Here is a 25,068-nt window from a genome sequence, read left to right on the forward strand (position 1 = left end):
TTTATTTTTCTCATGAATTTATGGAGTGACACTAAGTAGTCAAACAGTTCCACCACCTGCGTTATTAAAGGAGACCCTTATTTTCTCTGACATGTAGTACTATTAAAACAATAAATACTCAGTTTCAAAAAAAATAGGTCATTGTGTGTGCAAAGTCAAAAGCAGTCGCAGTTTTCTTCTGCTTGTGGCTTTATATGATGTCAGTAAGAACAGATATCTTTAATATAGTCATCTCAGGCAGACAGCTGTGTGCCAATGGGGAGCCAGGGGGCAGCACTGGCCACCCCCCAAGATTTGTTACCCCCCCCTAGGGTGGGTCCTGTGTTGGTAATAATTTTAATAAATGTGAGCGCAAGAGAGAGGAAGACACCTTACAGCAGGGGTGTCGAATTCCAGGCCTCATGGGCTGGTCTTCTGCAGGTTTTAGATATCACCCTGGGCCAACACACCTGAATCAAATGATTAGTTCATTATCAGGCTTTTGGAGAACTTCAAGCCATGTTGAGGAGGTCATTTAGCCATTTAAAACAGCTGTGTTGGCTCAAGGGCACATCTAAAACCTGCAGGACACCGGCCCTCAAGGCCTGGAGTTCGACACCTGTGCCCTACAGTGAGCTGAAGCATTATTTTTGTCATTTGTATGTCCCTTACGATGTCACCCTCTCCCCACCACTGCGCCCGGCACTCTTCTGTTTTTGGTGTGCCACCCCAATATTTTTAGTGGCCCCCATATGGCCACCCCTATGAAAAAAATTCTGAATGCGCCTGTTGCACTCACGTGCTTTACAAGAGAAAGCCAGTCAGAATTAGCTTAAAGTGAGGGCAGCTTATTTCACAAGATAAAGAATGATTATTTAAATCGTGAGTTATGGAAAACTATTTTAGCAGATTTTAAGAAATGGGTATAATAGTGTTAAGCCTATGTCTTGAAAGTAACTTAATGCACCAGTCTTCCTAATAGTATAACTCAGTATAATCCGCTGCTGATGTGCTTGTACTTTTCCGTGAATAAATGTCTGTAACAGAACATATCTAGTGGTCTTCTAAGATTTGAGTAGCCCTGCTCAGAGGGGTCTTGTGCTGTTATTCCTGCATACAAACCACCTCAGGTCTTTTTTCCTTGAAGAGGGCGCCTTTTTCTCTCTCCGCACAGCCACGCCGCTAACGCGGCTCCGCACCCGGATCACGTGACCAGGCGAAGCGGCCTCTCCTCCTCCTCCTCCTCCTCCTCTCTCGGTCCTTCCTTCCCAGGGTTCAATGAGCGTTGTGTGGCCCCACCCCGTCTCTCTAAAAGCGCTGTCTATCTGTTCAATGTAGGCTACTATTCTCGGAGAGAGAAAGCAAGAGAGAAAGGGAGAAAATAATAACCTCCAAGAATCGGGTATTCCCGTCTTTCACCTTCCTCGACCAGCGGCCAGGAGGGGAGCGGCCTTCACGGTGGGAATGTGCTGCTACAACAGCCCCGCGTCCTACTTTTTGTGAATGTAAATGCACATGTAGTGTCAAGTCTGTAGCCTGTTTACCCACCTAGGATTCAAGAGGAATCTACATATGTGTATATAAATGTATGTTTGTATGACAGCGTGTGTGCACATGTATAGGCCGTATGTAGGTTATAAAAGCCGAGCCTGACAGCGGGTGTAGCTTTTTCACCTGCAAGAAACGTGGATACATTTCGAGGGATTTTCACGTCTTTGGTCACGTTTTCTTTTTCTGTTATTTTGTCCCCCTCCTATTTTTTTTTTTTTTTGTAATTATTTCCCCCCCTCTCTCTTTTGAAGGGATTCATCGGAGTCGAGCCAGAAATTAAGAAAAAAAGTCTATCGGTGCGCAGTTTTGGAGGCTTGGTGGTGATGTGAGGGGCTGATAAAACATTTCAGCAACAAAAGCGAGGGGCAGAGAGAGAGAAGGCCCTTTGGAGGAGAAAACAGCAAGGAACAGCCATCACATATAAGGAGGACAAATCGGAGGGGGGATACTGGATCATTTCGGATTTGGAGGTGGCGAGGGATCAAGACGAAAAGACAACCGCAGTGAGTTTGGGGCTGATTTGATGCAGAGAATGAAAAAGAGCCGGGTGACGACGGAAGAAGCGAGAATGCCACACATGTAGCTCGTTTGGGTGTAAATATTATTTTCCTTACAGCTGTCCTGCTGGGTCCCCGACGAAGACAGCCGTCGGGGAGACAGAAAAATAGATATAGAGTCTAAGTATACACCCATGGAAATGTTTGTCATGAAAAGCGACGTGGTAACGAGCGGCGCTACAGCACAGGCGAGCTTTGCGGACACGCCGAGTTCGGCTCCTTGTCACGGGCAGCTGTGAGACGCAAGACCCGGGCTTTTGGAGATGCAAATTAGGCTGTTTTTTTCTGCCTCCGTTTGAGGTGAACCGCCGTTTTTGGGTCTTATAGTGGACATTGTGGATTACAAGTCTTTATCTTACACGGCTGAAGGGGGGGGGAAGAGTTTGGAAAAACGAAACACAAACTACTGCATATAAAAGGGAAAAGCCCGAGCCGGATTCAGCAAACTGAGAAGGCGGCCTCCGTGTCGTCAGCAACAGTATCCTGCCCTTTCTCTGACAGCAAAATACGCGTTACGGACTTTAAATCTCTACACAGGGGCGCCACGGACCTTAAACGGTGTAAATGTGGGTAACGTTGCTGCCAAATCCGCGGGTCAAACGAGGCATCTAGACTAGTTTATCTGATTTATTTTTCTTTCTACATTACCCCCCCACCTTCCCTTCCCCCTCCACTACCACCTCCTCTACTTCTTCTTCCACCACCTCTTCCTCCTCCCCTGGACCCCCTTTTTTCTTTTTTCTTGCGGGAAGATGGGTTGTTTGGGCAACAGTAAGACCGAAGACCAGAGAAATGAGGAGAAGGCTCAAAGAGAAGCAAACAAAAAGATAGAGAAGCAGCTCCAAAAGGACAAACAGATCTACAGAGCAACACACAGACTACTACTTCTAGGTGAGTTTGACACATTTTTACAGATCTTATGTGCTTGCTGCTTTACAGACAAGGCCTCTGTTTGGACGGTTGAGACCCTGCTTCCTCCCTGCAAAACTTTCTGGGATGTTGTTTTGGGAAACATTGTCAACAGTGACTTTGCTCTTGCATAAGGCCAAAAATGCAATACGGTGCTGGGTTTTTGGCATGTTGCTGTCAGACTGTCATTCTGCAATGCTAACTCCCCAAACCTGCTGTAGCACAGCCCATTGGCTGGTTTTAGAGTATGCAGTGAGGCAAACCTGTAAGGTGGGGTAAACTGCTTGCAGTGGTTAAAGGATTAACGAGCACCAACATCAATCAGAACCAGCCTGTCCTAATTGATCATTAAGTAATGTATGTTTGTTCTTTAACACTTCTTTTTCAGTTGTATTAAACTGGGACTTTGCAGCATGCTGAACAGTGCTCATTTCTAGCACTAAGCATGCATGCAGGCCTCAAATTTGCCAAACTAACAGAAGCTTTACATCACATGCCAGTTTGTGGGTGTGTTGCCCAAACATAAGATAATGTGACTCAAAGAAAAGCACACCAAAACTTGGTTAATGAAGAAATGAATATGTGTAAGACTCAACATGTGGTTGTGTGAGTGAAATTTAGGTGGGCTGGGTCTCTTTCATTATATAAGAGTGTTTTTTGTTTCCTGCAAAGCTCTCATCTGTACCCTCCTCGTATATCCATTCACAGGGTTTTGACTTCTAAGAATTTGCGGCGGACCCTTGGGGGAGGGGGTCAATTTGTTTTGAACATATCACTATTGAGGGTGGATATTGTATGACATGTCACTACTTGCATTAGGGAGGAAGTTGTGATGACTTTTGGAAAGGAGAAGGACAAAACAAATATACCTTCTGTAATTTTTAGGTCTTTCAGATCTAAAATATCAGCTTGATTTAAATGCGACCCTTAAAGGAAACTTTTTTTTTTAAGGGTGAGCAAAGGTAAGTAAGCATAAAAAAGGGACACTCAGTTCACACCTGCTACTAGACCTTGTGTTAGCTTTGTTGGTAATAAGATGATCTCTGCAGCTTGACAGGCAGTAAATTGACCAAAAAGAGTCTACGAGTTAAAGCTGGACACACAACCTAACCGATTCTTCAGCATTTGTAGTGTCGGTTTGTATTGTAGCCTAGCTAAAACACAAATGTTGACCATCTATTGGTAGAGCAAAATTTTGAGCATGCGTGCCCACAAGGTTTAAATTTGCAGATCATTTATGTGTTTTGCTCAGTATGCTTTTGATTGGATTAACCACCCAGTCTAATTAAAGCCTTAATAGGTCCATGTTAACGAGACCTGTTAAATAAGACACAATGGGTGAAGGGTAGCAGTACAAAAAGACTACTGGATTGCTCTGTGCTTATACTGGTCAACCCCACAAGCTAGCTTTTCTGTCAGAACACTGCAGGGTGCCCCAGATGCAGTTCAGCTCTTGTCCATCATGATACTACATCAGATGAACAGTCATGCTTCCTGACGTGGAACCCACCACATTTTGCTGCACACCATTAATCCTGTAAATTACTACATTTTAATTTGGCATCTTTGTCAGACTTCATTATAAAAAAGCATCCTAAATTCTCAGGGTGTTAATGTAAACAGGTTTTAGATGCCACATTGCATGTGAAGCAATATTTAATGAGTTTGCCATGACAAAAACAATTGCATCTTTAATGCTACCACAGTATTTGCAAAACAAAGGAACAAGCATTTTCTTTTTGTTGTTTTTTGTTTGTTTGGTTTTTTGTTTTGTTTTTTTAAATGCTGTGTTAGCGTACAACTATATTAGCAGCTAATCTGATGTTTTAGTTTAAGCAATGTTGCAAGAGTTTCAGTGCTGATGACTTCTGTGGCTGTGAAGGGCCTAATGGCAGTTTAGATTTCATGTTTCTGCAGGTTCTCTGTCATCCAGATCATGGTTGTCTTGAATGCTTGAAAAGAACATAACTGGGCTTTAAGTTTATCCAAGAGGCTTCTTTACTTCCAAAATGACTGACAGTCCCAGGTATTGAACCCTTAGTTGGGGTTGTCTCTTTGGAGATGGTCCTTGACCCAACGTTGATCATGTGGAATCTCGCATGATCAGTAGTGTTAAAAAAAATAAAAGGGCATGGGTCATTCTGTCACTGGGGGCATGGTATGAAATTTCTTATATCATATCTCCCACCCCACCATCATGTGAGCTATTGAGGTCACCTGAGGCAAAGTGTGAGTGGGGATTGTAATGCCTGGGAAGGACTGTTGAGACTGTGTTGTAGGTCGTGATAGCTGGTGTTCAACAATGAACAAATCAAAGTGGACCTAGGTGGCCTCTTTCACTCCCCTGTCAAACCGTCCGTCTTGGATGAAAATGTGAACCCTGGTGTCCTTCTCCTTTAGGTACAAGTGTACAGCTGAGTCTTGAGCTGGCTCTCCTATGTTGTGTTAAACATTTGTAAGGTGGTTGTTTGGTTTGTCCTGTTTAAAGGTCCAAGTATTCCTGACTGCACTGCATACACTATGCTGTTTAGCTTATATGTGTGTGTGTGTGTGTTGTCCTAGGGATGAACCAGTTTTGGTCTGAGGGTGTTACTCAGCTTGAAGTGCACTGGGATGTTATGTTTGGAGCAAAATCTTGATTTTCTTCAACAATCCTGCCACATAATGGACCAAAGTATTGTTCTATCATTCTGTTTCTGGCTGGTTGATGTCTGACATTCTGGTGTATCTTCTCTGATTTAATGTGATAGAACTGCCAATGTTAAAGGGTCTACTAGCAGATATGCTCACTGTGGACATGTGGCGGCAAAAGTTCCTTTTTTTTTTTTTTTAAGGCCATTGTTAAGGTGTTAAAGTCAGTCGGGATTTTCATTTTGGATAATACTCATTTGGCTATATATGACCTACTTTTTAAAATCATTTGTGTGGTTAACATTCTCCAAACTAAAGTGTACTTTAGTATTTGTCCTTATTTTATTGCTTCACAATGTAGTCTGGTAAAAGACGGGTAATGGGCAGAGAAGGAGGGAGCACTGTGACACGAGGTCATCAGTTATCGTCGAGCTCATGATGTTACGAGTTCATGATATATACTGTAGCAAGCTGAGCCATCAAAATGCACAAGTCCCAGACTTGTGTGGCTTCTCTGATGTGCTTGACTAACAGTTGCACTTCATTGCTGGGAATCGCAGCCTAAACTGGTGCAAACTGTCAGATGATGCTAATGTAAAGCTGACTAAGTTATTTTTTTTTTTACTTTAGACTTCGTCTTTTTACCTTGGAAATGTATTTAGTTAACTTTTTTTCATTCGTCCAAAGTAGGACAGAAAGGGAGAAAAGAGCCCTAAGATAAATGACATCTGTACAAACATGCCACTTATTACGCCTTTAACTTTACTTTGAAATATTCAGTATTGCTGTAATACTGTAGAATGCCAAAATAAGTTTTACATGTAATTATGTATTTAGACATTTACTTCAACAGTCACTCATCATGTCAAGCAATAGTTAAAAAAAAATCACCTAATAAATATTTAATCTTCTAGATATTAAATAATCAAACAAACTGATGTACTTGTGGCTTTGTGCTTCAGTCTGTTTTAAGCTTTACCTTAAGTACGTTAGGTTTTTTTGTTTGTTTTTTGGGGGGGGTGTAACTTACATTTGTCTTTATTTAATTCAAGGTAAATTTAATTTTACCTTAATGTAAGTGAACACCAGAAATAACTAAGATGACAAAGACAAGACTGCTGTTTCAGGCCTCTTTATATAAAGAGGCCTGAAACGGGAAAAGCATACATCTTGGTGTACATTGGGTCTTGTAACTAAATTTGCTCATTCCTCATGTAGCCTTGCATGCTGTAGGTTTGACATTACAGGGCAAAAACTGAGTTTCATTCTTATAGCAGTTCCAAGCAATTCATCTGGCAACCTGCAGCTTACCACTAACGGCCCGGTAGTGCTGCATGCTATCAATTTCAGTCTGTTAAAATAGAAATGAGAAACGAAAATGAATAACACACATATACAATATTACACAGTAAGGTTCAGGCTCAGATAAAGTGACGACAAGCGTATTGTTGACATCTGAATACAAACACAAAAAACCCTAATTGGATTTAATTTATGTATTTATTTTTTAACAATTCAAATTTTTCATGCAGTATCTTAGGAGAATTGTGATATGTTATACTTTTAGCTAGTCTTAGTCTAACTGAGAGCATGGTGTCGAGATCAGGACTCTGTGGGGGGTTACAGCATCTGTTGATGGACCCCTTGTTCTTGTCAGATGGTTCTTGGTGCTGGCTTTTTTTTTTGGGGGGGGGGGGGGGGGGCTCATTGTGATGCTGCAGAATGAAGTCTCCCATCCCGGGTGATATTGAATGATCAGAATATTCCTCTTGTGTGCACACCTTAACGTGTTTTCTCCCCAGGACACACAAATGGGCTTTCGAATTGTTTTGGGGCTTTTTTTTTTTGCTTTTTTTTTTTTTTTTTTTCTGTATTTTGTCATAGTTGCTTAAAGGGTAAGAGATTGTAGGGGCAGACACAACAAGATGTTATACTTTATTCAAAATTAAACCATTATTTGAAGTAGTTTAAAAAGGAATCTCAAGGTCTTCTTTTGTTCTCTGGCCCCTTGGATAATAATCTAGTGTTGTGCTTTATTGGTGGCCTTATTTGCACTTGTTCTCACACCTCTGTGACCTCATAGTAATGTCACCGGTGCGAACATGCCTGTAACAGCGGGCACTGCACTAATTGTCAGTTTGCAGGCAACTTATTCAGTCAAACCCATAACAGTTTGGGACCTTTAACCTTGTAGTGAGCTACAGTGCTTGTGTCCACATAAAGGAAGTTGTACTTACACTGTAAACTGGTATTTCAGATAAACACCCATTTTATCCCAACACTGAGTGCATGTAAGTGTATCAGTAAGGTACATAATCCATTTTCACTTTTTCTCTCTCAGGAGCTGGAGAGTCGGGAAAGAGCACCATAGTGAAACAGATGAGGATCCTACATGTCAACGGCTTCAATGCAGAGTGAGTACTAGAGTGAGGCTGAGAATGAGCAGCATTCTGCTGAGTGCTCTTTTAAGTCTGAGGCTCATGTTGGCTTGTGGGTTTGAAGACTTTTATCCCAGGCTGAATCTACATCTCCTCCTCAGCGCCACAGAGACCCCTGTAAGAGTTTCTGTCAATGGTCATAAGTTTCTAATGAAACAAGTATACCTCTTTGCAACTACTTTGACCTAGCAACAGCCAGCAACCACTTGCCAACCATTTGGCAAATTTACACTTTTTGCTACCAACTGGAGGTTTCCAAGGGGTCGCTGACCAGCCTGCAGGCTTTTCACTGTGAAGAGAACTGACTATATAGTGGGATACTTTGTCAACTTTTAGTAGACCTAACTTGTATTGATTCAGTTGTAAAATGGTGCAATAGAATCCTAAAGGTAGTTTCATCTTCTACTATATAGCCCTAGAGCATTGAAGTAATTTATTTATTAATTTATTGATATGCTAGTATTGGCAGAAATTAGACATTTTTTGATTTGGTTAAAAGCGATTATTTAGTGAGCTAATTCTCTGTAAAGACATTATGATGCCACTTAGCTCACTCATTGTTGACCACCTCTGGTCGAAGCTAAATTGACTGCTATGACTGGGCCTAGTTTAAGTTTTGAAATCTGCCCAGGTAAGGAGAAGCGTGCATGTAAGGGTAAGGTGCTCCAAGCCGGCTTAAAGAACTGACAGTCAGTACCCTAAAAACTGCTCACCTACAAGTAAAATTAAGCCAGCTTTGTGATAAATGATTCCAATAATTTGCTGTTCTCCAGTGCCTCAACTGCTAGCGCCACCATGTTGAAGAGTAGTTAGCAATGCTGCTCATTTTAAGATCAGGGTAGTGGCACTCTTGCAAGAGATCTCCAGGGCAGAAGTCCGTCTGAACACCAGACAAAATAGAGAGAAGGCTGAATGATATGAAAGACCACTAGATCAGTGTCCTGGTCAGCTTTCCGATAGGAGAACATGAGATGGGAGTTGGAGCTAGCTAGCCAGCAGCTGAACTTTTATAGTACTTGCACAAGTTTCTGTCAGGGTCTCCTAAGGTCACTCCAACGGTGACCAACAATATAACTGATAGTTGTTCCCTCTGATGGATTGGAGTGGGGGTGGGGGGTTGAACTGAATCACCAAGCATACTTGGTTGAGGGTTAATCTAGCTGAGTGGTCTAACAAATTAAACCCTCTGTGTGAAAACTCTAAAGACTACCCTTGTGTTGCATTTCTTCCCCCCCTCCTCAGTGTTTTTGGGAGCACATCTTTAACTTTTGCTTAACCAGTTTCAGGAGTAAAATAAGATGTTTGTATTGGTCTGGTGGTGGTCATGTATTGATAAGATGGAAGTATCTTTGCGAGGTTAGGCTAGATTTTCAGCACTTAAGGCGAACTTGGGCATATGACCCAGTGTGTGACTCCACAACACAGAACAGTGTGTGTCAGTGTGTCTGTCTCTGCTTGCATGGGTGAGATCTGTCTTCATTAAGAAACAAATCCGTAGAGTGCCATTGGAGTCATAAATGTGACTCGTGTTTATTGAGACCTGTATGGCTCATTCCTGTCCTCAGATGCAGTAAACTGGAGGATTTTCATGTTAGGTTTATTGTCTGTGTATGTCTGATCAGACGTCACCTTTGGAATTAATCACCTTCATCAATGAAGGTCTCTTTAAACCAAAACGGTGTTCCAGAACGGACTTCACATGACAAGCATAATGTGCTTTAATTTGCCTGCATCCTCAGGCAGGACATAATATACTGATTTGAGCCTTAAAGGGTTCAATAAGGCCTGTGATAAAAAGAATTTTGGGGTGAATGGATTGAGTGTTGTGGCATCATGGTAATGTCAGAGTAATTGTCTCGTGACCGGAAGACTGGCAGTTCCAATTGCCGGCGTGATTTGGGAAATAGATGAATGGATGACTCATCTCTCCATATTCTTTGAACAAACGTGACTTAGCTGCCCTTGGGCAAGGCATTTGGAACTGGAAAGTAGGCAAAAATGAGGACTGGGGTATTTGGGACATTTTTATTGAGGGGGAGGGGCAGATGATGGGCCTTAAAGTTGAATCAAAGCAGTTCATTTTATTATTATCCCCCCACCCCCTTGGCCATGAAACCAACACAGCAAGCTTAAAAATGGGCTGAAGTGAGACTTCTATACAGTCTTCATGTTAACTTAATGTGGCTTCTTACAACTTACTGAATTTCAGTTTCATACAAGTCTGTTTTTTTTTCTCTTTTTTGGGGGGGACTTTGCTGGCCCCGTTCTGGCCACCACCCCTCATGTTTGACACCCCTGGTATAGATGGCCAGTTGATTATTAATTAATCCATGTTATGCAACACACTAGAGTACAGAATGTTATTGATATTGATTTCAAACCCTCTTTAGATGGGCTATCATCCACCTAAACGCTTTTCTTTTTTGTTGAACACATGTTTTTTGGATGCAATCACTGTAGCACATATTGCATATATGTTACATCTTTAAGTCCATCTCTCTCTAACCATACAGAGGGAAGCAGTCTCTCTGGAGAGATCACACAACCATGTGACAGTCTTCATTGACTATCAGTTTAAAAATGTAAATGTGCCTTCCCAGTTCCCCTCATAACCTCTTCCTCTTCCCCCCCCCCCCCCCCCCATTTTATTTTTCTTTTCTTCCCAGTTACCTCACATGTGGTTTGTTGTAAAATATGTTTTTGTTTTTCTTTCACCACAAAGACTGAGTGCCAGAAATGCCAAGTTACTGAAGCTAGTGAACAGACGTTAGCTTTTGGTGTCATGGCTTTGGCTGTATACATACATTTGTGGCTGTTAAGTGTAGATAAGTTTGTAAAGGGGACCGTTTCACCCTTGTCACTGACATGGAGCTATTGTAAACACAATGTACTGTTGTTCTGGCAGGCTCAAGGTGAAAGATAGACTAACTGGCTCTCTGGTTGCCTTTTATTAGAAACATTTTTTTTGTCAGTCCAAATGTCTCAAACACACAGCTATCATTTACAGCAGACAGACATAATTTCGCTAGCATGCATGTCAATGAAGGTCTGTTTACCCATACAGACCAAAAACAAACCTAATACAGTGGACTGTAATGCACCCGGTCAGGGTAAGAGGGACCTCTAACACTTTTTTCTTTTTTTTTTTTTTTTTTTCTCCAAGCTTCATTAAAATGATACTTTATAGCAAAACTAAACATGTTTTTGATGTAAATATAGTGGTTTGAAGAGAGGCAGAGTTGCAGTGCAAGCTGTGAGAATGGCTGTTTTCTTTCAGTGGATGTGAAGTTGCTTTTGTATCATGCAGTTTTGTCTGTTTGACAAAATGTCACCGACTGGTTCAAAAAAACAAATGTAATCATTCTGTCACCATTAGCCTTAAATTATTTTTTAACGCTAAATTATGTCTTGTCTTTTTATTTACTCTATTTTGCTCCCTCTTAACAGTTTCAGATTATTGCTGTTTTATGGTTAATTTGTGGTCTCAATGTATTGCAGGTTAAATGCTAAACATTAATATCCAAAATCTTTAGGATATTAACTTTTTCTATATATAACAAATCACCTGCAGACAAAAGTAGAACTCGTTTTACATGTTTTGAGCACTTCATCTCAGTCAAACAGTTTTTATATGCATGCACTTTTTTTCCTGTTCTGAAGACATTTGCAGTATTTCTGCGATTTACTGCTTCTCATTGAACATTTTCTGTTTCAGAGAGAAGAAGCAGAAAATCCAGGACATTAAGAATAATATTAAAGAGGCTATCGAGGTAAGTGTGCTGTTGGTGGTTTAGTAGCAGCTTAGACAAATGCGGCCGTAACCTGTCGTGTTGTCTTATCGTTTTTCTTTGGGTTTCTTTTCTACAGACCATAGTAACAGCTATGAGTACCCTAACCCCACCTGTCCAGTTGGCAAGTCCTGAAAACCAGTGCCGGATTGAATACATCCTCAACTTTGTCAATCAGAAAGACTTTGATTTTCCATCTGTGAGTAGCAATATATCACCAAATGCATATCAACCCACACTTTGACATGTAGCTTTCTTTAAGTAATTTATTTAGCGGTTTTTCTTGTTTGCCTTGCTTTGATCTTCAGAACTGTTTTATAATGACAGTAATTTTCCAGCTTTACTCTTTCAAATTGAACTCATGGCTCACGTTTTCATAGTTCATTGCCCCAGTTTATGTTCTACTAAGAATTGTAGAGTTGACCTTATATACTTGTTTGAGTTTGTTGGGTTGCTTCAGAAATTGGGATAGATGTGTAAGGTACATTTTAGGACTTTTCTTATTTAAATTTGTGTTATTATTTTTAAAGTCTGTATAATGGATCTGTAGCAGGGCCATGGCCTTTTCAGCTGTGTGTTTGTACTTCAGTAGATCATGGTAGGAATTACTCCCAGTGTCACAGGTGAGGATCTCTTGAAACAGGTAAAGACTGTGTCCAGAGACTGTTATAGACACTGGGGTTTACTAATGAATCCACTGGTAATGTCTGTGTGGGTTTGGTATTCTCAGCGGGATATTTCCATTGACTAATTGTCTATCCCAAGAGATGAAGGTTTGCACAATACCTACACTAATATGATTATAGCAGTTTAAGGTGAAACAGTGGTATTATTTTTGGGAGTCTTTGTCCGTCTTGAAAATGTGTATGTTAAGACAACTGACACTTGGTATGCCGCCATGCACTGGTGGTGTAGTAGTTAGCACTGCACTGCAGTGCTGGAGCTCAGCAGCATTTGCAAAAGTCTGAGGGCTAGTGCAATGCATGGGAAGTAAGTTATGCACTCAACACTAAAATGTTAGTGTGGACATTAGTCAGTGTTTATCTACAGCCACCTGTTGGGCTTGAGGTTTCAGGTCACTCAGTCTTGTATGACCTTTTCAAGAAGAAGCTTTTGTTACTTCTGTTTATTTTGAATAAAGTTCATAAATGATAAATAGGGGTGGGAAATATTGAAACTAAAGGGGCAGCTGTGTTTCAGTCAAGTAACGATCCTCACCAGACACCCATTTATTTACATAGTGGCACTGAGCTCACACTCTTACCCTGAGTGATTTGTAGTTTGTAAGCAGACAGCAAATCTAACTCTGCAACAATTCATTAAGACAAATCAGCTGTCAGAGGACTCAAATCTGAGAGATTTAACCTACGAGCCACTCTCGTCAACCACTAAATCACCCCGCTGCCCAATGAATTCCATGCATTCTGAGCTGTTGGGAAGCAATTATTTGTTTATGGTCGTTTTACTTGTTTGGTTGGATGACTTGTTTATGACAAGCATGGCATAGTTTCCAAGTTATAAAACATGATGGTGAAAAGTGTGTGTGGTGGTGAGCGTCATAGGCACATCATCACTTCCAGTCAGGACTGTGACATTATTAATTTATCTCGAAATGAAGACTAATGGTAAATCAGGATGAAACGGGAATCAGTTTGCAGGAAGTCAGTTGCTTTTAAACTGGCTTTAACAGTGCCCTTGTGCGCCTGCCACTATAAATGTTTAGGTTAGATTTCATTTTTAATTTAAAGGAGGGAGTATTACAGTTAATTCAGCAAGCAGAGTGCTGGTAAAGTTGTAAAGAGCTACGAGGACGGACGTGCCCACACGTGACGCATGCAGGTTTGTGAACAGGTGAATTCCAACATTAATAGTTTAAAGCAGTTTACCACGGTCAAACCGGTTTAGGACTTTAATGGAGACGAGGAATTGAATCCAGTGCAGATTGAAAATGATTGGAGATCCTTATTTTTGTCAGGTACATTATTGTAGACTGCCTGCTGGATGATTGGGATAAGATAAGTCCAACCCATTTACTTTTCCATTACATGATGACTTGAGGGCTGCACTAATTGTTACCAAGTCAGATTTCTTAACTTTAACTGAGTTTATGGAATGAGTGTTTCATTTGTAAAATGTGAAGAGCAAATTTTGTTTGCAATTTGAATCACACATTTGTTAATGTCTCATCTCTGCAGCCCATAGTGTAAATTAATAGAGGAATGTGCCGTTGACTTGCTGTCTAAGTAAATATTGGATGACTTCCTACATATGGCTACACACAGCAAATTCCAGTGTTTATGTGCAACACAGCCATTTGTCTATTGCCCACTCTAGTACACTATGTAGATTTTGGTAAACACTTTAAATTTCAAATTCAAATGGTAAATGGCCTGTATTTATATAGCGCTTTACTAGTCCCTAAGGACCCCAAAGCGCTTTACATATCCAGTCATCCACCCATTCACACACACACATTCACACACTGGTGATGGCAAGCCACATTGTAGCCACAGCCACCCTGGGGCGCACTGATAGAGGCGAGGCTGCCGGACACTGGCGCCACCGGGCCCTCTGACCACCACCAGTAGGCAACGGGTGAAGTGTCTTGCCCAAGGACACAACGACCGAGACTGCCCAAGCCGGGGCTCGAACCGGCAACCTTCCGATTACAAGGCGAACTCCCAACTCTTGAGCCACAATCGCCCCAAATGTATAAATCAAGCACCTAGCCATGCAGTCTGACTTTATAAACACTGCTGAAAGAGCCAGTCTAAAGAGTTTGCTGAATTCGAGCATGGTGCTATATTAGGGATAGTACTGTTGCAGCAAATCAGTTCATGAAATCTCTTCCCTCCTAGATATTCCACCATGAACTCGAAGTAGTATTATTGCAAAGTCAAAGTGTTTAGAAACCACAGCAACTCTGCTTCAAAGTGGCAGAGCAGGGTCGTCAAGTCCTGAGGCTCTAACACTCCGCTGACTCAGTAACAGCCAAACTCTGGCATTAACATCAGCACACAAACTGTGCACCAGGAGCTACATGGCATGGGTTTCCAAGGCTGAACAGCTCCTGTAGGTGTAAAGTGTAGGTGACTCAATACCTTTGTTCCTGTAGTGTAGGAGAAACCAGATATATTTGACCTGCATTTGTTTAGTTTATAGATGAGCTAAAAATGGCTCTGCACATAGAAAATACCTTTTGAGTCACTGCAGTTGGTCTGCTCTTAATTCTCCCCCCCCCCCCCAACTTTTTTATTTTCATTAAATGAGTGCATCAAATTTGATTTTTTTCTTAGTTTAGCAACTAGCTGCAGTTATTGATCAAACAGTCACATATTTCATATCACAATCTAGTGATGCCTAGAAATCTGCAGTAAGAGAAGCAGCATCTCTCATATTAAATGTCAATATCACAGCACAGATGCTGGTATTTAAAAAAAAAAAAAAAAAAAAAAAGTAAATGAGCAATATAATGAATTTGGCTGTAATGAAGGAGAATATACTATATGTGTTTAGAGTGGGCATCTAAATCGGCAGAAAAACTAGTTGTGCTGTTTGTGTCAAGTTATTTTGGGGTGATATGTCAGCAATAACAGGTGTTACCACCTTACAGCCACAAGTAAATTTCAGTAGCTTCAGTGCATATAGCTACACACACACACGGGGAACACGCTGTTGTACATGAGGAAAACCTCCCTGATCAGGAATGTGGAGACACAGGGTTTTGTCAAAATGCTCAACAGTGTGCTCATAGGGATTGGAAGACTCTAAGGAAATCAAACTTGTTCCTTTTTAAATCTAGGAGCAGAGTCACCTGACTAATGGCCATGTTTCTGTGACATTGATGAGAGGTTCAGGAGCAGCAGACCGAATGATCCATTTTTAAAAACTGTGCTAAATATGTATTGCGTGTTTTTTAAGGATGAAGGGTTTGGATGCTGCAGTTATAAAATGGTCCTTTTTATAGCAATGATTCTCATAGTGTTGCCACTTCATTTCGTAAAATCTACTGTAAGCCTGAGCAACAGTTCAAACATCAACTCCACCTTCACAAAGCTTGCACCCTTTCAGTTTTTGATGTTATTAAAGAAGCGACAAGTCAGCTTTGTTACTGGCTTCACATAGTGGCTGGTGGTGTACCGGAGTGCTTGACATTGCCTAATGTTTCTTCATGTATGTTAATGGAGTGGACAAAATATTGGGAACATGCCGTGTAATGCAATCCAGCACACCACCAGCCACCATGAAGCCAGTTAAGAAGCATGCATGTACAATGCTCCGGACAGTTCAAGTCAGGTTTAACGGGTGTGCTCAAAGTGGTCAGTGAGTGACACACAGAGGTGGTGTTGTTGCTGTTGTTTCTGCAACTTTTTACTTCCTTAAAATGAAATCGGCAAAGGTGTTAAGAGTGCAAAAAAGATAAATGCTTCATTGATTTGATATCTGCATGTCACAAAGTCTGTCTGCTGTGAGGAATCTGCACCCTTATTTACCTTTTTAAAGATGTGCACACAGACATCGCCCAGGCACAACGTACACTGCATATGGTGTCAACAGAAACGCTGGGCAGGAGGTTCCCTCACATGCACATCATGGACAACAGACAGCCCTGTGCTTTTTCTCCCCCCCCCCCCCCCGTTTCATGTCATGTTCAGTGTAACATGCACAAGGAATACACACAATCGCCTACTTTGAAACATGTTTAAGCACATGAGCTGTTGCTCAATCCTGTTTAATCATGCAGTGGTTCTAATGTTGTCTCGCATTTCCACTGCAGTGACACAGAACTTGTTTTTTGTAATTTCATGATAAACATGATTACTAACAATGTCCAACTTCTGCTGATGCTTCAATTCTCCTGTTCTGCCTGTATGATTCATCTTCCCCCCCTCCCTCCCCAAATCTTCTTGTTCTCAGGAGTTTTACGATCACGCAAAGACACTGTGGCAAGACGAAGGTGTCCGGGCTTGCTATGAGAGATCCAATGAGTACCAGCTAATCGACTGTGCACAGTAGTAAGTAACTTAAGTTCAACTTCATGGTGACGTGATTTATAAATGTGAGGATTCTGTGAGGGATAACTTCTAGTTTTTATTGATACTGTGCATGTGGTGCCATTTTGTGTGGTTATCTTATAGTTGGTGTAGTTTTAATTGTCATTTTTTTTTATTTGTTTTGTTTGCTTTGAGTTACAGAAGCTTATTACTAGTAATCTGAGGCAAATGTTGTGTACTTGGGGCATCCTAGAAGTTGCATAGCAGAGCGGCTCCTTTCAGCTTGAGATGGTGTCAGGTCCTGCTGGAAGCCGGTTACAAGCAGGATGAACAGTTGCATTATTGACAAAGAAGTAGAGACTGAAGTATGTTTTCGTATTTGTTCTAATACTTCCGGTTTTATGACTAAAGCATAAGTAGGGTGAAATCTGGGGTAGACATGCTCATCCTGATCCCAGCATGTGCGCTACTAAGCGGTTTCATGGCAGGTAAGGCATACTAGTTGGGTTTTTTCAATTCATGACTCCTATATGGCAATGAGACCGTGTATTATAGAAAAGTGCATTTTACCTTAATTTCCTTAAATCTGGCTAAATTATTTCCTTAGATTAAATGACAACTAAGGACTCAAAACTAGATGATAGCAATGTGAGCCCTAGCCTCGTCAATCCGGTTGTTAAGTGATGATGTATGAACCCTGCTTCCAGGTCCAAACTACTCTGCGTTTATTAAGGCTGTTTTTGGTTTGGGTTTTGGTTTGTATCTTATTCAATGTCATCTGAGCAAGCCCCCCAAAACAAAAAATTCAGTGATCACTGTCGACCTCTGTCACTTTTATTACCACTATTCATTTTTAAAGCTCAGCTTTTAAAACCTTATGATGTAACTAAAGCCCCATGCAGTAGTATATTAATGACCAACCTCATATTTTGAATGGATTATCTCAGTTGTTCTCCTGACTGAAGTTTAGTCTGTTTACACCTTCCTGATATGCAATTGCATTTATCCCTAACCATCGGGAACCATCACATGATCTTCTATTGAGTGGAAAAAAGTTGGCATTCATCTTCCAACTTTAGTGTACTAATGTGTTTATATTATGCAAATCATAGCTGTGTAGCTAGCAGTGACATAGAACAACATTATATACCAGCTAGCCCAACTTCAGTAACCCTGCAAACATTGTTGTTTAGTTTTCTGTCTTCATTTTTGTCGGCTGTGATAGCAGAGCTGTAAGTTTTAATTTTTTCAGAAATCTCAATCCATGGTTTCCATCTGTAGCTCCCTGCTAGCTCTGTTATGGTGAATGCCTGGATGTTAAACCTAATTGTTACACCTGGTAGAGCAGTCACATTGATCATTTTATTAAAGAGGAAAGAATTTAGGCAAAATTGTAACTCTGTGGTGCTGCTATATTTGTTTAAAGTGTAGCTTGGACCCAGAAACGGCTAATAATATCAGACTTAAAGACCGGATAGTATGAATGCTCTAGCTCCCTAAGAGATTGCCAAAAAATCTACTCGTTAGGGAAGCACTATGCACCCTACATAATATTAACTGTGCTTTAAAAAAGATTTAAAAACTAAATGCAATGAGATCCAGAGTTTATTTCCCATCAAGAGGAGAAAGCTCATAGGTAATATCGGCATATACCACCTCTACATACAGTTATGGACTTCAATACTGTAACCGGTGCTCATACTCGAGTTTGAGATGAACAACTCAACCAAATGTTTTGACTTGACTGTGACACGTTTGTTTTGAGTCTTAACAAAGACTTGATTCTGTTTTTCTGAACCCTTCTCCATACCCTCACCACACACTGCATGTTTTCAACAACACACACTGACTCAAAGTTCAGGAAAAGAGGTAAAGTAGCTAGTCTATAAACAAAGTTGCATGAAGCTCTAATTTAAAATCAACCCAGCAGATAGAAACGCCCTCCTTCTGTTTCCTCTCATTTTCCCAATGTGCGGGCACCAACGCACCCTTACACATGTAAATGACGAGTGTGGTCGTATGTGAAAATGCTGGCATGCAATTGTGTAGTGGAGAAGATTAGATTTGACGATGCTGATTCAGTGCATTAATGAGGGAAAACTAGCTAGAAATCATCTCGATTAGGAGTAAGTCCGACAATATCAAAGCTCTTCAGCATAAAGGGAAACGAGTCTCTTGCTGAATTAAGACTGATACAGTGCATCACTATTATTAAAACAGCTTAGTCTTCGAGTGGTGTTTCTAAACATGCAGTTTTCATGTCCTGATAAACACTGAAATAAAACTTAAAGGGTCATATTTTTGGGATACATTAAATACCTGCGGACTTCTAAAAATCACTGACGAGACTTGGAGCACTCTGCATCTGCTACAAATAAAAACAGCAAAGTTATCATAACCTGTCAGGAGTATGGAGTCATCCTAACAAAGGTGGATGACTTTTAAAAGGGAGCTGAGACAGGAGTCACTGGTTGAAATCTTAAAATCTGGATGTGCATACGTTAAGTGATTAAGGGGGGTCCTAAATGTACTTTTTATGGGTCAGAGTTGTCCAGTTTATATTTTTTTTTCCAAACAAAAGCAGGTAAAACCACAAAGAAAATGTATAGTGAAGGAGTCGTGTAACAGCTGCAGTTTGCAGGGTTTGGGAGCAAACATGGCGGAGGCTGAGTCATCTACAGATCAGAGGATGCTTAGAGGAGGGGGGGGGGGGTGATGTTTGAGGAGGATACCTTCGCTGCTCAGCTCTTGACTATGACCCTGTAGTCTTGACTGTTTTTTACTAATAAATCCATCCTGGTGAATAATGCATCCGGTCATTGAGAACTTTAGATCGGTTTGATCTTTAAAAAGTTGATTTCCTCACTCAAGTGGTACAGTCTAGTCTGTGATCCCTCCTCCTTGCACACAACACAAACTCATCCTGCTCTTTCTTTCCTTCTCTCCTCCTTTTTTCCCCTTTCTCCGTCAGTCTGTCTTCTTTCTGGTGCTACTCCAGCTGCACGAGATTGGGTGCTGATAGACTATTAATAGTGCCTGTGGTTGGGTCTCCATGGTAACCGTGCTGCAGGCCAGGGCGCTGGGGAGCTATTTTTGAAATCTGCTCTGTAATGTCAGACAGACGCCACTACACCTTCATTCTGTCTCTCTCCTTCTGTTTCTTTACCTCTTCCACTCTTGTGTGTGTGCTCTCATCTTACCTTCTGGACACTTTTTTTTTTTTTTTTTTTCTCTTTCTTTCTTCCCTCTCCGGATGGGGCTGGTGGTTGCTCGGACCTTCAAAGAATCCCAAAGATTCTCTCACTGTCCACTTCCTCTTCCTGTTTCCTAGTTCATCCATGTCTTCCATGATATATTGATGACCTGCTGTCATTGGCAAGATGTTTGAATGCTGCCTGCGGCTTGTTCTGATCTTTAACATAGCACTTCTTGGTCATCCTTTTTACTCAAATGTGAAATAATTGCAGATGTTGCAGGAGGCCCACCTTCTCTTGCAAATGAGGAAAAAGCTACATTAAATACTATACATATTAAAACTACTGAATGCACTGTACTCTTCTCCATAAGATCTTAGTTTCCTCAAGCTGGGTGTAACCTGAATCTATCGTCTTCTGCCCTTTGAGTTGTCATGATCACTTGTAGCTATGCTCACTCCCTGCTTTCACATTGACTCATTTTGGCATACTGGACAACAGCTTCAGTGTTTTCCCTGCATATTGAGTGAGCAGTGAGGATGCTTCTACCTTCAAGGTCATCTGCTGTAGAAAAATACAATTAAATTCAAAAGTTGGTTTTATTGGTATCTCTCTCTATTGGAGACTTTAAGTCTCAGTATGTCGGGCTCAAAACCACACGGACAGCCTCTCTGGCAAACTGGTTTTGTATTTCATATAATACCACAGCTGTGGCGATGTACATGAGAGATGATACTTAAGTGTTGCTGGAGGAAAAAGTGCACAGTCATGCCTGGTATTATACCAGTGTTGGGGGGTGTGTGTGTGTGTGTGTGTGTGTGTGTGTGTGTGTTGTTTTTGTTTTTTTGTCTCATTTGACTCCTTGAGCACACCTGTACAAGTCTTACAAATATGAAACCACTGTGTGGTCTATAGTATTACTTCGGTAACTGTTCTCTTGCCTTTTGTGTCTCTCGTCTTTTCAGCTTTCTAGACAAGATCGACATTGTGAAACAGAGTGACTACACTCCAACAGATCAGGTGGGTGAACTTCTTCCACTACAAAGTTAATAATATCCTACATTTAACTATACAACTATTTCCCCTGAATAGTATTTTATGAGGAAGGGACTTTAACATTTTGGTCCCTGTCACATATTAAAGTTATGCTTTTGCTCCTTTGGTGCCAAACTCAAATGTGTTATATCCTCTTATTTTTCACTTTGAAATTCAGTATATTGTCCAAATATTCCATATGTTGGATTTGTATCTTGTGAGTGTTTCTCCAGGTTTGTCACTCTAATCTGGCACATAAAAGCCTTGTTGTTACATTGTGTCACTCCTGTTCACCAGGATTTGCTGAGGTGCAGAGTACTGACTTCAGGGATCTTTGAGACGAGATTCCAAGTGGACAAAGTTAATTTCCAGTAAGTAAAAAAGGGTGGAGAGTAACAGTTTCTTTCAAAGGTAATCTACAGTGTCTGAGGATATAAACACAAATCAGCTGTACATATGCATTTTCTCCACATGATGGCAGCATTTTCCATGTTTACATTTATATCTGTACAGTATGTTTGATGTCGGCGGTCAAAGGGATGAGCGCAGGAAATGGATTCAGTGCTTTAATGGTAAGTGGTGTTTATTTCCTCTCACTTCCCTTGACTCGTATCCTTTTCTCTCACGGTGTCTGATTTATCGCTGTTCCTCCCTCTTCCTCAGACGTAACAGCCATCATCTTTGTGGTGGCCAGTAGCAGTTACAACATGGTGATCCGAGAGGACAATCAGACCAACCGTTTACAGGAGGCTCTCAACCTCTTCAAGAATATCTGGAACAACAGGTGAGGAAAGACGCCAAACCTGTCATCCTGTGGACTTGTGGTTTGTTTTCTATTGAATCCCGAGATTAAGTTGACAGCATAGGAAATCAGAAAGCCTTCGCAGCACTTCAGCCTCTCAAGGGTAGGCAAGTTATTTATCAAACATGGTTTCGAAGCTAGAACACTTTGAGCAAGTCCTAAGCGAACTGTTATCTGCTGGCCCCTGTTATGGCTTATTTTGGCTGACTGAACTTTGTCTTTTCACACTTGGAAACAGTTTTATATTTCAGTGTGATCTTATTTCAGTCTCTCGTCTTCCTCAGGTGGCTGCGGACCATTTCTGTCATCTTGTTCCTAAATAAACAGGACCTGCTTGCAGAGAAGGTGTTGGCAGGGAAGTCCAAAATCGAAGAATACTTCCCAGAATTTGCTCGCTACACCACACCTGATGATGGTGAGCTGCCTTATTACAGCATCTGATTTTGAGCTGTGTGTGTGTGTGTGTGTGTGTGTGTGTGTGTGTGTGTGTGTGTGTGTGTGTGTGTTAAGATTAAGTACAATAAATTATACCGACGTGAAAACACATTTTTATTTTCATCAATGAAATTTATCATTTAAAAAAATGGAAAATTCGATGCAACAACTCATCCAGAAATTTGAAAGGATACCTTTGATATCATTCACCACAAGGGGTCATCCTGGATACACCTAGAAGATTTTTGTAGTGAAGCGCTTGCTCTGTGAGGTGGAAAGCTTCTTTTTACGTCTTACACATTCTGCTATAGAGTTGTAGTGCCTCCTTACTAGTTGTTGCATTGTCATGTTTAAATTGTCTACCTGTGAAATTGCATATGGTGAGAAGTTAGTCACTGGCCTCTGTCTCCTCTTACAGCGACGCCAGAACCTGGAGAAGATCCGCGTGTTACAAGGGCAAAGTACTTCATCAGAGATGAGTTCCTGGTAAGTGCGTAGCTGTCTTTCATGGGATTTGTTTTTAAATGTATGCAGTGGAGGGGCGGGGGTTATGCTTTAATAAAATTTGGAGACGTTTCTGCTGCACAAAAGTTGTTTAGCTGCTTTGTAACTTTTCCTTTCTTCTACAGAGGATCAGCACAGCAAGTGGAGATGGAAGGCACTACTGTTACCCCCATTTCACCTGCGCCGTCGACACAGAGAACATCCGCCGCGTCTTTAATGACTGTCGAGACATCATCCAGCGGATGCACCTGCGGCAGTACGAGCTGTTGTGATGGGAGAGGAAAGGTGTTAGGCCAAAAAGATAAAACCAGATCGGACTATGGAAGACGAAAAAGAAATCCCTGAACCTGCGTCTCTGAACTCTTCTGCAGAAGTATGAGAGCTCTTGTGACACAACAGGGGCCAAAACACACACTTATAGTAAACACGCCGTGAACCCAGAAATTCCCCTGATGCAAACTCTCTACCTGATGCAGAATTTTTGACGGATGGGTTTGAGGGGCTTACACGTAAAACAGACTTCAGTCTTGACTTTCAGCCATACTCCCAGCTCCTCACCTTTCGACATAATGTTATCGTCACGTTACCTTCACCTTCCTAAAAACAGAAAAAAAGTGGCCCAGTCCGGACTGAGTTTCCTGCAGCGAGGGTTGGAGCTGCAGCTTGAGTTTTGTTCGTTTTGGGGTTTTTTTGGGGGGGGTTTTTCTCCCCTGATTGGGCTGAAAACTAAGAGCTACTACTTCAGTGCAATTGGGAAAGAGATGAATTACTGCAAATGGAGAATGAATATATCACAGCAGATCAACTGAACACTGTATTTAAGAGAGACAAAAAACAAAAAAACAAGCACTGTGCTCAGGACTTTGACTCAAACCATGTACACCAAACCTTCCTTTCACTTAGAGACATCTTTAAATCCAGTGGCTCTGCTTGCGCACACACAACACATCTCACCTGCTTTTTACTGGACTGCACAACAGGGGGGTCAATCTGGCAACGCACGTACCTGCTCGCATTTCGTTGAGATGCCGGCTATTTATCTGGGTCGGTGCTTTTTGAGATTAAACGGGCGAAGCTCAGCCGAGCCCAGAGGAGCAGCGTTACCACAGACTTAACCAGACCACGGGTGTGTTGGTGAGACGTCACTCGAGCAGGTGTTCACTAAAACGGGATGGGAGCCAACTGCGATTTGAGTTTCTCTGATGGGAGGTGTCGGCCGTGATTGACCGGGGCGCCAGCGGCTTCTCTACAGAACTGTTTAGCCACCTGACTTTGTCTTGTTGGTATCAGAGCATCACGTGAGGAGGATATATTGAGTTTAAAACAAAAAGAACCAGAAATGCCAACTTCTATGGGACTTTCAATAGAGGGCGACGGGCATCCTTCAACAGTACAGTACCATATAAGTTAAAGAGAACTCTCATCCTGTTATACAGTCTCCACAGCTGTTTTTCTCTGTGTAGACTTTTGTGCCATTGTGCCCTGTGCGCTCTTTCTTTATCTCAACTCTTTGTCATCCTTTTGTCACCCGTTCTCTACACGTTCTCCATCTTTCGCCCACCCTCTTCACCGCCACCTTTTCCATTTGCACTTTTACCTTCCTGGCACTGGTCTTTCATTTTAAAGAGAAAATAAGATATATTAATCTTGGAATATTAAAAACACAACAAAATGGGACTTTTTTTTTTTTCTGCCCCCACCTGTGTGCTTGCACCTCCCTGCCATTCCTCCCTCCACCATTCCTCCTCTCCTCCCTTGTATGTCTGTCTTTACTTTACTGCTGAACTATTATTCTTGTACAGACTGTAAAATGTATTATTTTGTACAACTTTATTGAGGAAAAAACTTTTAGAAGATCCCTGTGCCTTGATCACGACTGTACGTGTGTAATGAGCTAAAGTGGGTGTCATACTGCGCTGTATAGCTTGGCCAATCCTCTCCCTGCCTCCCTCGCTCTTACATTCTCTCCCTTTCTTTATCCCCACCTCTCTCTTTCTCAGTCTATTTCTTTCTCCTCTCCTTTCCTTGGAGATGGTGGATGACCATTTGTAGCTTTAGTAGAGTTTTGTTTTTTGGGGTGGTTGGGTTTTTGTTTTTTGTTTTTTTTTTCTTGGGTTATTTTTGGGTTTTTTTTTCCACCCTTTTCCTTCCAGCCCATCTTTATGATTTAATGTCTTTTTTTTTGATCCATATACCCCCAAAAAGATAAATATGAAATCTATATGGGTTCTAAAGTATTTTATTAGAATCA

The 25,068-nt window shown here is 41.3% G+C and overlaps 1 protein-coding gene across 2 annotated transcripts; it reads left to right on the forward strand.

Moving 5' to 3' along the window:
- Positions 1-1,860: 1,860 nt before the first annotated feature.
- gnas (GNAS complex locus) lies at positions 1,861-24,995 on the forward strand. 2 transcript variants are annotated; one of them, XM_085444539.1, is made up of 13 exons: positions 1,861-2,033; positions 2,840-2,978; positions 7,969-8,041; positions 11,781-11,835; positions 11,933-12,052; positions 16,771-16,868; positions 21,007-21,061; positions 21,374-21,447; positions 21,590-21,648; positions 21,740-21,860; positions 22,163-22,293; positions 22,732-22,799; positions 22,943-24,995. In XM_085444539.1, the coding sequence occupies exons 2-13, from the start codon at positions 2,840-2,842 to the stop codon at positions 23,087-23,089; spliced, it is 1,140 nt and encodes a 379-aa protein (XP_085300665.1). In that variant the 5' UTR covers positions 1,861-2,033; the 3' UTR covers positions 23,090-24,995. The 2 variants fall into 2 exon arrangements, with proteins under 2 accessions (XP_085300665.1, XP_085300666.1); XM_085444540.1 differs by lacking the exon at positions 1,861-2,033 and adding an exon at positions 2,512-2,653.
- Positions 24,996-25,068: the final 73 nt, after the last annotated feature.

This window comes from Copadichromis virginalis, linkage group LG20 (genome assembly GCF_057382275.1).
Source record: "Copadichromis virginalis isolate Kocher_CV1m ecotype Utaka linkage group LG20, C_Virginalis_male_GT1.1, whole genome shotgun sequence".
In the NCBI taxonomy this organism is placed as follows: domain Eukaryota; kingdom Metazoa; phylum Chordata; class Actinopteri; order Cichliformes; family Cichlidae; genus Copadichromis; species Copadichromis virginalis.